Below are 14188 nucleotides of genomic sequence, written 5' to 3'. Positions count from 1 at the left end.
GTTTGATGGCTATAAATGAAACGTCTGAGTTGTGTTTTCATCAGTCACACATGAGAATAAACGTCAACAAATTTAACAATCTGAAAGAATTGTATGCTCATATTTTAGTGAGAGGAGTAAAACAAGGATCACATTAAGCAAGATAAAGCAACATGAAAAGAAATCTCAGCTTGAAGTTTCAAAATAATAGACTCCTTGACTATACAAATACCACATGGTAAATAAATATGGCTTTTAAAAAGGATAGTGAAATAAATTAAAGCAACAAGACAGATAAGTTGAACTATTTGAAATTGATGAAACCGATGTTTTTGTAGGTCAAGAACTGTTGAATAATAGCAATTTCATGCAGCTTTTATAAAAAATAGATACATTTAAAAAAATAAGTATGTAATATCATTTCAAGAAGGTTTAGACAAGCAATAGTGCTCAAAGGCAAAGAAAATATACATGTTTTAAAGATTCAAGTCACAGATATATAATGCCTCTACCATGGTTTTCATTATATTTCAGGGATAATAATGCATGGCTCATAGCCACCTCCTTCTAGAGAATATCCCCTGGGCTGAGAAGAGTGTCCTAACCCTGAGTTAGTTGACACTCTCCCCAGTCTACAGCTCACAGCCAATGACTGACTGATAACAAATGCCAGAGGGTAGCTCCTTTTTACCAGGTGTGGATAACTTTGCAATTTATGTTCTTGAATTGTCTCCCTGAGTATCAGGCCAAGGCTGGCCATTACCTGAAACTACATTTGCTCAGCTCTTTTCTCAATTCGGATTCATTTTCTCCCTTCCTAGATGCTTTTCTGAAGAGCACTCCCTCAATAAATCACAAACACCTAAAGCCCTATCCCAGGTTCTGCTTCTAAGGAACCCGACCTAAATACCACACAAAGGATCAGGGGCAGGTGGCTGCTGCATTCTGTGAAATCCAAGGAGCTCACTTTTCCTTAGTGCCTCTATCTGAATGAGGTGCAAACTCATGGCAGTTTATTTTCTCTATGCCTATAAAACACAAGAATAGTCAATTAATTCCAAGGGGCTAGCATGTTATTTTACAAGAACTCTAAAAATCATCTTTTCCAAAGCATACTTTTTTTCACTTAAAATGCCATCCCGCCTACCTCCAGCCACACATTTCCTTCGAATTAGCAAATTCTTAATTTTTAAAATGATTTTACTAAAACTATCACAATAAAAAAGTCTAGCTAGATATTATATGTTCAATGCCAGACAACAAATGTGATCAGAGACAGACATTTTGTCACTAAGATTAAGCCAAAATGAGAAATATAAATAACAAATTGATTGTTCTCAATTTTCTGGAAAAAATTCAGAAGTCAACTGTTTCATGATTAAACTGGGTACATGTTAAGAATGATGACTGGCAATTAGACAACCTGGAGCATGCCCCGTTTCAAATGCCAGCCTGTCTGTCATTAAGGCATCTATTGTGTTGAAAGGATCTTTTTGCCCTCTAGTGGAGAACGTAACTAAATGTGATTGGCACTTGATTTTGCAGAACTGTTTCTCTTAGAATATCTGCTCCCTGGTGTTCACTTTTTAATGTTAAAAGTCCTATTAATTTGCATTTAGCCATTTTGAACAGAACATCCTTCTTGAACATTTTAAACAAATCCATCCATTTTGAAAACAATTTGCATCATCAAATAGTGTCCATGTTTTCGTTTCCTGAAAAATCTCTACACATGAAAAATCCATTTTGTCTGATAAAGCTTTTCTTTCTATTCCATCCACCTCAAAGTGTTTCCCTTCCAACACATCCTAAAAGTTACTGAATTCCCATCGCCTCCAAAAGTTGCCGAAAAAGTTTCAGACTAGAGAGCAATGCAATTTATCTCTACAAGTATGACGATTGAAAATAAATTACCTTGGTTTATTCACACAGAAAGATTTCTAACTATATGTACAGTTAGAATACAAACAAACATTATTAATGAAGAGGCTAGAAGGAGGTTTTGCCTTCTAAATTTAAGATGACTTTTTTCAGTAAATGTGGCTGCCTCAATACATTTTTGTCAGAATATTAGATATATAATGGTTCTCTTAGCCACTAATCTTTGGAACTGTGGCTGCCAAAAGAATGTTGGAGCCTGGGGATAAAATGTGAAAAGCATTGTGGGGATCATGATAAACCCTGGCTCTGCCAATAACTCATGCTGTGACTTTGGGTGTGTCTCTTTTCATCTTTAGCCTTCCCTTTTCATATCCGTAGACTGAAGAAACTCAGATGGCCTCAGCCATTAGTTCCAGTCCTGAATTATAGGTCACTGTGTTTGACCAGCTGGAAGCCTGTGACTTCAGGGTGGTGGTGATGGAGAAGATGGTGATGCTATTTCATTGATATTTTGGGGGAAGCTCTCAAGAAAAATTAATTAAACACCAGCTTTTAAGCCATACCATTGAATCTTGTACAAATTATTCACACTTTCTGAGCCTCCATTTCTTCATATGTAAAAGAAAGGGAATAAAACCTACTTTATGATTGTTTTGAAATTTAAATAAAATACCTTCTATAAAGTAAGTGGCATCTTGTCTATTTTGTCTATCTATTAGTTTCTTCTTTACAAAATTTCAGTGACCCCGCCCCCAACTCACTTCTGTTTCTTCTCCCCAGTTCAGATAATCCATTATGCCCAGGAATGTGGAAGCTGTCTAGCAGTCTTGTTGATAATTACACCCTATAGTTCCTGATTCCAGTTGCTTCTTCAATTCTCTGGCCTGCTTTTATATTCTCAAGTTTGCCCTATTCCTTTTCTTTCCTACCTTGAAATCTTCTCCCATGCTGTTTCCTCTAACTGGAATGTCTAGCTCACCCCCAACCTTTACTTCTTTTCAGATCTCACATCAAACATTATCTCCTCATTGTTTTTCCTGATCCATCAGACTAGATCGGGAGTTCTATGTACTCATAGCTACCTGCTTGTCTTCTGCATGGCAATTGTCGCAATCATAATTAAGTAATGAATTTTTCCTTGTTTAATTTATGTTTTCCCTAAGAAGAAAGTAAGTGCCTGGTAAAGGACCCTCATATGTCTGTCTCCTTTCTTTCCAATTCATGGGTAGCACAGACAGTGCTTTGTACCAAATGTATACTCAATAAGTCTTTGTGAAATAAATAAATAATTGTACTTTGTCAACTTCCATACTCCAAGGCTCCTAGATTTCCTGTTGAAAGAAAAAAGTTACAGACTATGTTCTTTGTTTTTTTGTAGGAAATTAGGCTATTAGTTAGACAAGGATTTTGTAACCTTGAACCAAATCACTTAATTTAGTGTTCATGTTCTCATTTTGCAGCTATGTACAATTGTAAACTGCTTGTCTCAAAGGGATGTTACTTTATTTTCAAAGCATACTTACAGAGGATTTTTCACATCTTTGGATCTAAGTATTTACAATTTACACTAGAAAAATTAATTATTTCCAAGCCCCCTCAGCCTTTGAACTGGCAAGTGAAGGTTAGAATTACTTTAGATTTTCCCTTCTAATCTGCTTTAACTTCCATTGATTGATCTTTTCTAAAATATCAGAAGAAATTTCAGAAAACTCCTGTCAGAGAAGCTACTAAAAAATTTAGCCCATGCTTATTTGAGAATATGCCTATAATATTAATATTTTAATTCATTTACTGGATTTCTGTAGGTTCAGAGTCAGTTATCTGAGTAGCAATGCAATGATAACATCAGTTAACATATTGTTAATAATGTTAATGATATAAACGTTATAAATGTTTTAAATTTGAAAATAAATAAGAGAAAAAAATGGAGAAAAAGTGAGTGAGGAAAGTCAACATTTATAGGATGAAATATGTGAAGAGTTTAAGGAAAGGATGTTGGTGGCTAAAGCCAGTTTGTGAAAGGGCCTTTCCCACCCACCCATCCACCCATCCTGGACATGAATGTTTCCTTCCTTTCTTCTGTCCTGTCTCACTCATACAACTCTACCTTACCATGAAACAGAGCTCTGGAGCAGGTGTGCCAAGCCCTAATGTTCCATGATGTGAAAACAAAAGGAGTTAGCTGTCTGTTGCTATTTTTTCCCCTTCTATTGCCTAAACTGTGTATTTCTTATTCCTGATACATTTTGCTAGGTAGGTTCCCTCACTCTTCTAATAAGATGTGTTAAACCAGACAAAACATTTTGGCCTAAGAAAACTTCTATACTCACTATTGAGCTCTTAACTTAAGAACTGCAACCTAACTTAGCACGTCCGCACATGGGCAAATTGAAAACCTAACTTAGAAGTTTACTTCTGTGACAATAGCTGAGACTAAGCCAATTGCGGGCAGTTGACTGTTCTGTACTTCACTTCCCTTTTGCTGTCTATAAATCTAACCAACCATGCATTTTCAACTGTCGTTCCTCTTAATCTGTTCTGACTCTAGAGACTGCCCTATTTGCAAATTGTTTTTTTTTTCTTTTCTTGCTCAAATTAAACTTTGTTAAATTCAATTTGCCTAAATCTCTTCTTTTAACAGAGGACTCACCCTTGGCTTATTATAGGTGAAGTGAGCCTTTATGTAGAAAACACAGAAATAATGGATGGAATTAGAATGAAAACACCTCCATTTTGCTCACTCTCTTCCCACTTTTTTTTTAATTGAAGCATAACTAATTATACATATTTTGGGGGTACAGTGTTGACTATCAGTATTTGAGGACAGTGTGTGATGATCAATCAATATCATTAACATGTTCATTATTACAAATCATAATTATTTTTTGTGTCCCTTACACTGTTTTTTATTGCAGACAAGTTATATTTCCTCTTTACTCTTAAGCTCCAATCTCAAGAGCAGGTGCTTAGAAAAGAGGCTATGAAAAACTGATCAGTAAATATTTTGTTGACATTATCAGAAAGATAAAATACATTTCAAGTAAAATGTGTCATCTTTCTTAGCAAAAACATAATTCTAATGTCAAGGATTATTATAATTTAAATTCTTTTTTTATGGAAAAGGCACTTTAATTTCTTCTAAAGTAAATCATAAGAAAGTACGTGTTGGCAATGTGGGCAGCTGTGGTACTTTTTCAAAAAGAAATGACTTCATAATTGAAGTAGTACACCAGAAAAAAATATATAACTTCTGATTCAATAAGTCCACAAATACTGGATGTGTAAACACTCAGGCCCAATTATAAATGTTACAAGTGCGTGGGGACAATTTTGATTAAGAACTCAACATTTTATAATTTACTCTAATAGAAAAAAAATTCTATTACCTATGCTAATACATACACTATTTAACAGTTGTGTTTCCTTTTACTTACTAGGGGTTTTATAAGAAAATTTTTTAAAATCAGTCATAATCTAGAATTTACTAGTATGTCAATATAAATAAATTTTCTTTTAGAGTTTTTTATTTATAATTCAAGTTCATTTCCTTGCTGAATCATTAGAGAGTTTAAAAGACAAAGGAGGGAAATTGTGATATCATAGGGGAAGCATATATAAGGTAAATTTTCTATACGGTGAAGACTTTGAGGTCACCCAAACCATGAAAGTTCTGAGTTGAGAAATTTTAAGTGGGGATCAGGAATTTGCATTTTTCTAAAGTTCCTGGGATAATTCTGATGCAATCAACCCAGTTTGGCTGATAGAGTTAGAGTTCTGAAACCAAACTTAATGCCCTACTATTATAGCCAAGGAGACAGAAACCCAAAGAAAAAGAAGGAAGCGTGTGAGACAATAGCAATTACACAAATTAAATTATATGCACACAAAATAACAATGCAACTTTTGAAAGAAAATGCACAAACAAAATAATACACATCAAATACTTTAGAATAGTTCCCTAGGGGCAGAAAGGAAAGGTGAGTGAGAAATGGGAATTAAAGGGAATACAAATGTGAGTAAACCAGAAGGTATTAAAGGAAAGTATAGGTTGTAATAAAAGGGAAAAGGCATTTAAGATGAGAGTAGAGTCCTTCTAGTCATGTTGACAGAACTCTGGCACCAAAATTCTAATAATAGCTAGATGCTTAAAAATGTATACAACTGGGTACTTAAGTTGAAATGTGGAAGTTTCATTTTTATGTACCACTTGATCATGGTAACAATCCTATGATAGAGATTCTGGTTTTTGTTGTTATTGTTGTTGGTTTGTTTGTTTTTACTATTTTATAGGTAAGGAAGCCAAAGCAAGCGTTCAATTTTATTTATTTATTTACTTATTTATTTTTGCGGCTGGCTATTTTGTGGATCCGAACTCTTGATCTTGGTGTTATGACACCATGCCCTAACCAACTGAGCAAAAACTATGCTATCAACCCTAACTGAACCATTGTGCAGTATATGCATGTATTGAAACAACATACAATAACTCCAAAATATGTACAAATAAATGTTAAAATAATAAATAAATAAAGCAAGAGTTTGAGTTATTTTTTCAAATATAGGAATAAAACAATTCATTGATTCAAAATAAATCAGCAACTGATGTCTTAGAGACTCTACAGTTTTTTGGGTTTTTTACAGCTGGCCCATATAGGGATTTGAACCCTTGACTTTGGTGTTATAACACCAGGCTCTAACCTACCAGCCCCTCTGCAGATAAATTTTAACTTTCATTTCATTATAGGTGCAGTGCCTTTATGCTTATTGATCAAATCAGGATACTTCTGACAATTAGAGGGGACACTGAAAATAATTGAAATCACATAATTTTTAAAATATTTATTTATTGATTAAAATGGGTTATTATGTGGTAGACATAAAATATTGCTTTTCAAAAAACTATTTTTAAAAATAAAATTCCTTCAAATAAATAGAAAAACACATAGTATATGGGGATTCTTCAAAGTGTTCATGGAAAGATAGTTTTAAAAGTTCATGGGAAAATAGAATTCAAAGATAATAAGAATCTTTCCATGAACTTTTTGAAGTACCCCTGAATATGTATTGAAAATGTTCCAGACTGATTAGGACACATGGCCATCTACATAGGAAAATACATTTTGCTGTCTATGTGAGAAAATTTAAAGTCTCGCCCTGCCCTCTAACAATAATGATAGCAGCCTGGGACTTTGCAAGTGGAAGTCGGGGTGGTCAGGGCTCTGAGGGGTTCTGGTCAGCAAGAATAGAGATGGGAAATTAACAACTTTATCTGGCCCTGAAGTGAAAGCTATAGTGCAAGGGATTTTTCAAGTCTACTCCAGAGATAAGCACTGAAATATTTAAATTAAAAGTGTTAGCAAAAGTTAGAATCAGCCCTTGCATTAAAAAAAAAAAAAAAAAAAAAGGAAGAGAAAGAATTTAATAGCAGTGGAACCAATGGGAGGATATATATGTAAAGAAATCCACCATACCTATTTATTTTTCATGAGACACAAGCAGACTTAAAATAAAATGGTGGATGGTTACAAGGTACAAAGATAAACCATTTTTAAAGAAAATGGAAGGTGAAATAGAATGGTTGCATAGTCACAAACTAGGCACCAAAATAATATATTTTTTGAACATGGAAAGAGGAGATATTCTCAAGGATGGTTGTGAATTTCCTCCTGGGGCTTCAAAGCTGGCTATCTGCCTATAAAGATCCTAGTTTTGCTTATAAAACCTCTCAAGCTTTCACTTTAGATAAAGTCTTCCTGCTTAGAAAATCCTAGCCTCTCTCCTGCCAGCAAATCAGAAAAGTCATCCTGATGGTGAAAGCTTAGTCCTCCCTCCTCTGGGTCCTATTCATAGACGGGCCATGTGTTTTCTTGTTTGCTACTGGTGCAAATTGGCAGAGTATAGTCTCAAGGGAGACAACAATCAGAGATAACTTCCTGCCCACATGGCTTGTAGTTGCGCTAAAAAAAAAAAAGGGAGAAAATGTAATTGGTATAAGAAAAGAATAAAAAGTGCATAAAATTGAGTAAATGAGTTGAAATTTTAAAAGTAGGCCAGAAGAATTGGAATTTGGGGTTGATTTAAAATGACAGAGATTATGAGAGTAGAATATGGAAGAAATGAGGCAGAAGATGGATAGAGAAAAGAATAAAAGCTATGAAGCATGATAAACTCAGTACTTATATATTTTATGTGCATATTAGTTTTCTCACCTGAGGGCTAAGAAAGTAGTTGAGACTCCTGTCACAACATATTGATGGTGCTTAGCAAGAATAATCTTTCTAAATGAACTGAATTTTCAAAAATAGTGGATGGACTCCAATAGAAATCTAAGATGATAGCTCTGAGATAGCCTCACAGGGTTGACCTGCTCCCACATGCAGGCAACCATGTTTGCCCACATACGCTATAGGGACACTGAAGTAGATGACCTAGAGCTAATGAGGGTACACTCTGCAGGTGCAGAAAAAAGCATGCAGCCATGTGCTATACAACTGATAGCCTTATACCAGAGAGAAATGAGGACACCCAACTGGATGCCAGAGTTCTCATACAGCAAAGGAAAATCAAATCTCACCTGCCTCCATGTCCCCACCCTACCTATGCTCCCATGCCAAGGGACTCCATAAGCTCTCTGGAAATTGTCTGGCACCCTCAACAAAAGGACTGAAATTATTCTAAACATGCTGGTCAATCCATAAATTGACTCAGATTTAGTTTTTGATTAAAACAGAAATAATCATAATTATTCAATCATCTGTGGCTCCTAGTAAAGAAGTTGGATCATTTTAAGATTTGGTCATCATTAACACATATTTATTGCCATACTTATAATGTTGAAAATACAATATTAAGTGTGTTACACCCTAGATGGACACCAAGACAAGCACAACAAATAAATATAAGATTACTCATAATATGGACAAGATGCCTTGGCACAGGCAAGGATTGTAGAAATTGAATGAAGTAAAAAAGATCATTTTGAATGTTGATATATGGAGAAACTTCACAAAGGAGGCGCGATCATTTGACTAGGACTTCATTGTATGAGAACAGTTTGCATAAGTGAGAAGAAAAGCAGGAGAGTATTTTATATGGGGAAAATGCATGAACAAGTTGAACAGCAAGGAATTCCCAATGCATGCCTGAAGGAAAATAAGTTTAAGTAAAGTAGGACAATAAGAACAGTGTGAGATAATAAGATAGGCACAGTGAAAGAAGAATCCATTCAACTTGGTGAATGACTAGTTACAAGGGAAACAAAAAAAGTATGAAGCATAATAGATGACTCAAGTTTTGAATCTGGGGACTGAGAATTATGATATTAGTGACAGAAGTAAGGAAGCCAGTGCAGAACTAGTTTGATGCATGATGACTTTGAGGTGACAACATGACATCCTAGAGGAGATGATAAGCAGCTAAAGGTATGAAACTAAATCTCAGTGGAGAAGCAGAATTGGAAATGTGGATTTGAGATTAGCATGAGATTAGCAGTACTAAATAGTTACTGAGGCCTGTGAGTGAGTAAATATTTGAAGTGAGGCAATTAGAAGAGGTAGAGGAGCAGGAAGTGTCCACAAAGAAAAAAAAAGAGCAGCAGTCAGGGAGTTGCAATGTACATGTTATCCCAAGAGCAGAAAGAGGAGAGAAATTCAAGATTGAATGATCAATTGCATCAATTGCTACAGAGGGAAAAAGAGATGGAGGACTGAGGAAATTCAGCTGAATTTGCTGACAAGAAGTTTACCCTTGACAGCAATTTCAGTAGAGTGGTAGAGGTCAAAGTCAGAATGCTTTCAGGAATGGGTTAAAGATTAAATTTATAGAAAGAGTATAGAGATAGTGCCTACTGACCACTTCGAGAGAACGTAAATTTAAAAACTGCTAGATTAGCAGCAGCATCAAGGGAAAGGATAGGGAAGTGCTCTTTTTTTTTTTTTTTTTTTTTTTTTGAGGTTTCTGCATTAAAGGGTAGGTGTCCAATGCAGAAGGAACAAATGAAGATTCAGAGAGTAATAGGACTGACAATCCTAGAAGGTTTAGTAATAATAATATCTAACTTTAATGTAGTTCTTGTTATGTTTTAGGCACTGTGCTAAATGCTTTACACATATTAGTCTATCATATTCTCATAATACTCTAATAAGGTGACTACCATTATCATGCCATTTTAAAGATGAGTAAATGGAGGCTTGTGAAGGCTAAATGAATTGCCCAATACTGCCATCTCGAAGCAGTGGGGTCAAGAAATGAACTCAGATGAGGCATCACGCTCTTACCGACTGGGTTATATTACTTTCAAGGATTAAAGAAGGACGTAGGAGGAATGACTTCCCTCATGAGACTGGAGGAAAGTGTGGAAGGTGGATATTCTGGTTTATTCCAAGATGAAAAAGAAAGGACCTTGTCATTATCATATGATATGATATGATGTCATATTATAGAGTTCCACCCTTAAAGTAAGAAAAAGGAGAAAGAAATGGGATGAGGACTATAAGCCTGAGGAGATTGGTGATGATTTAGAAAACAGCACACACTGTAGACTCAACAGAAGAAGAAAGCCTGTTAAACACCTTCTGTACCCCCAGTTGATGAGGGGCCCTAAAGATTGATAAGTCAAGTTTTAGCATGGCTCTCCAGAGGGAAGGGTGTGAAGATTTGAGTTTGGAGATGAGCCCAGTAGTTTACCTACTGGTAAACTATAAGATTAGACTTGGGAATGAGGTGAGGGTATTGGAGAGGAGTTAATTTAGATGGCAGATTATATTTTGAATTCCAATCAAGAGGCTATTTCAAATAAAAAAGAAAGTCTTGATAAATTAGTATACTATTGGCCCATGATCTACAATACAAGGTTTGTAAACATATATATCAAATTGGGTGATTCATATATTTTAATAGGAGCAATAGAGATAGAAGACTAAGTAATGGAATCTTCCATTAAGAAATGATGTCTTACTATATTATTATTATTTCTATTATTATTTTGTATATGAATAACTCTTTATTCAGTATTAATAAATCTCACACTCTGAGAGATAAAATCTATTATTATGATTGTATGGACTGAAAATAGTTGTCCAACCCCACATGGCTTTTATATATGAGGGTACTTAAAAAAAGTTCATGAAAAAATAGAATTAAAAGCTAATACGAATTTTTATGAACTTTTTGAAGTTCTCCTGTAGTATTCTTCACAACTTCACCCAGCAAAGGCTAAAATATCGATAATACTGAGTCTATTCTTGCTGAACAGTTCCAAAAACACCATCGAAATAGCAGAAGAAGGAGCTATTTCATGTAATTGCTATCTATAAAATGCAATCATAATCCTATCATACATGACAATTTATAAGAAAATGGTGACATTATCAGAACTATAAACTCTGTTTAATAACTAAATAAATGTCATAGATGTTGGCAAGAATTAAATCAACGAGAATTTCAAATAATATAAAATTATTACGTAAATATTATACTTTCCCTGATATACATTTTTTTCTAGACCAAAAAGAAGATGCCGTCATAAAAGGACAACCAGAGTCATAAAAATTTCATCTTGAACTTTGCCCAGAAACATTTTGTTGGCAAAAATGAATATTTTAAAAGTTAATTCAGAATTGATAATTCAGTCATCATAGATGGCATTAAATATTAAAAGCTAATTTTTCCTCATATATTAGTGCTCATATTTTAGGTGACTGTTTGTGTTTAGACTGGGTTTGTGAACAATTTTTCAAAAAAAAATTACTTTCTCAGGGCCCAAGGAATATTGTTCAACTATATTCCGGAAGATGGCCTTGATTGATTTCCAAGTATAGAGATATATTTCATTAGATAGGGAGAAATTGCAAAATAAATGCTTTTGAACAAGATTTTGAATTTTACAAAAAGATTTAATTGAAGGTGGAGTTTAGTCAATTGTTTTAGGAAATTTTCAGGGTCTGAGAGTCTGTATTACCCAGTATGTCCTTATGGTAATTCTCAGAAGAACAAAGGGCACTTATATGTAAGCCCCATATAATATCAACTGCTTGCTTCTAATAGATGACTTATGATTGCATTCCAAAGCCAATTATAAATATTTTTTCACTTGTTTTCTTTCATACACACACACACACACACACACACACAGACACACACACACATTCTCCAGGTACTAAATACTTCACTAATTTTTACATATTCTGTTACTATACACAATGAAGCAGATAGGCACATTTTAAAATAAAATGTTAATATTATTTTGCAAAAAGTTAGTGGAAAAATAGAATGAAAAGATACTATGAGTCTTTCCATGAACTTTTTGAAGTTCCTCTTAATTCTAAGTATTTCTTCATCATTGACTGCGATTATAAATGCCTTCTCATCAAGGCACTGTAATTGAAAGAAACTTTTTACGAACTGTGAACGAAAACTAGAATATAAATTAATAATGGCATCAATAAACCTTACAGGTTTTGGAAAATTTCTTGGAATTTCCAAATTGTGTTAGATCATGGAACAATGAGAAACACAAATCAGGAAATGACTTCAAAAGGAAAAATAAAAATTTTATTATTTCCCAAGGTCAGTTATTATCTGCTTGTAAGGTAATATGCTTTAACACAAATATTTAATATTCTCATACGTTTAAATGTTAAATATTTAATATTCTTAATATATGTTTTCTCCACATTTAAGTTTTAAAAAATAAGCATAATGAAGGTTCACAACACAGAATAATTCCCATTTGGGCAATGAATTCTCACCTTATTATACGTGGTGTGACTAACGATGGTGTGAGAATTCTCCTGTTCATCACTCAGTGAGAAGGAGGACAAGTGAGTGAAGGGTCCTGGGGTAAGGCAGTCGGCATGTGACAGGGTCTGTGGGTGCAGCAGGGACTTAGCAGGAGGATAGAGTTTAGTCTGATATAAAGGATGCAGAGAAACAGGCTTGTGAGAGACTGTCACATCCTGGGAAGAAGAAAGGCATAAAGAGTATGTTAGTGGACAAAAATCAAGCATATTAGGTCTAAGTGTTGTAGACATTATGCTAGAATCTCTTACTAGCAGGAAAACCTCTCCTCATGGGGCTGTGTCCTTCATAAGACACCTGCTTTCGTGGTGTACTGTTTGTCTCTTCCAATAATTTCTTTCGATCCTCCACCTCACCCTCTTCTGCAGACAAAGCAAGTGCCTGCAGAGTGTCTCCTGAAGGCTGCTAAGTTTATTTTCAAAAGTGTTGAGAGGAGAAATGTGTAAGGAAGGAGAGAGCTCATCGGAGTGGGATGGGGTTTTAAACAAATCTTCATTGAAGAGGTAGGTAGCAGTGAAAATTAGTTTAAGGATGCTTGCGATTTGGTCTGGAAAACATTAGGGAATAAAGGGGAGGGCATTACAGAGGGTAATTAACATGTGAGCAGAGGCAAAGTACTGGGTTTATTTCATGGCCCAGTAAATTATGAAATTGATTTTAGCATGGATAAGGAATCAAGAGGAAGTGAGTGTGGGAAGAATGAATGAGGTCTTTAATTCCAGACAGGCAATGTTTTGTCCTGGAGAGAAACTGGCTGTGCAGCAAATAGATGAGTTTAACTGTACAGAGGAGAGGTAAGGAGGCCTTAACTACAGTGAGTGTTTAACATGGAAAGGAGATGAATGAGGAAGACTTTGAGGAAATAGGAGCTACTAAACGAGATGGTGAATTATGTGAATGGAGCAAAGAAACCATAAGGATGAGAAGATGACTTGAAAGAAAAGTTGCAAAAAAGGCCTGTGTATATATATCTATAAAAGGAAAGGGCTACAATTTGCAGATATATAAATGTATCTTATATTTCTGAAATTTTATATGTAAGAAAATAAATTGAGTAAAATCCCTTAGGATGTGACCCTTATGACATGAAATCTACTTTTTATCACCGTCATAACCTCAGAGTCAAGCACAATGCCTAATATAGTAGGATTAATATTTCAGTTTAATGCATTAATGTTTGAATTTTCAAAGTAATACAATATTTGTATGAGTTCAATAATGTAGTCTATTATTTATCTGCTCAATAAGCAATAAGTAAATATATCTGGCTTTGTGCAAAACAGAAATTTAATATAAAATAATACGCATTGTTCAAGATGACATTCAGATAACAGGCAAATTCAGTGTTTAAAACAGTACAAAATTGATATTTTTTTATGTAAGCTGAATTCATATATTTTCAAGCCATTGATGTGCTTTCCAAAATTTATGCTGAATGTGTTTGCTGTATCAGAAGTACCATTTTTTGGTTTTGTTTTGTTTTTCAAGCAATGGGTTCAAAACCTACCTTTAAGAAGCTCTTTATTTGAAA

General features: G+C 34.5%; 1 protein-coding gene across 1 annotated transcript in view; it reads right to left on the bottom strand.

Annotated features, from left to right (window-relative positions):
* Positions 1-14188, bottom strand: part of MLIP (muscular LMNA-interacting protein) — a 67130-nt gene that overhangs the window by 24461 nt on the left and 28481 nt on the right. Inside the window, exon 2 of the mRNA XM_008567292.1 lies at positions 12609-12815. Coding sequence (XP_008565514.1) covers positions 12609-12815 — 207 coding nt within the window. The remainder of the gene's footprint in view (positions 1-12608; positions 12816-14188) is intronic.

Source organism: Galeopterus variegatus, unplaced genomic scaffold, assembly GCF_000696425.1.
Source record: "Galeopterus variegatus unplaced genomic scaffold, G_variegatus-3.0.2 Scaffold308, whole genome shotgun sequence".
In the NCBI taxonomy this organism is placed as follows: domain Eukaryota; kingdom Metazoa; phylum Chordata; class Mammalia; order Dermoptera; family Cynocephalidae; genus Galeopterus; species Galeopterus variegatus.
The sequence above is the reverse complement of the archived record's forward strand: the minus strand, read 5'-3'. Positions and strand labels throughout refer to the sequence as shown.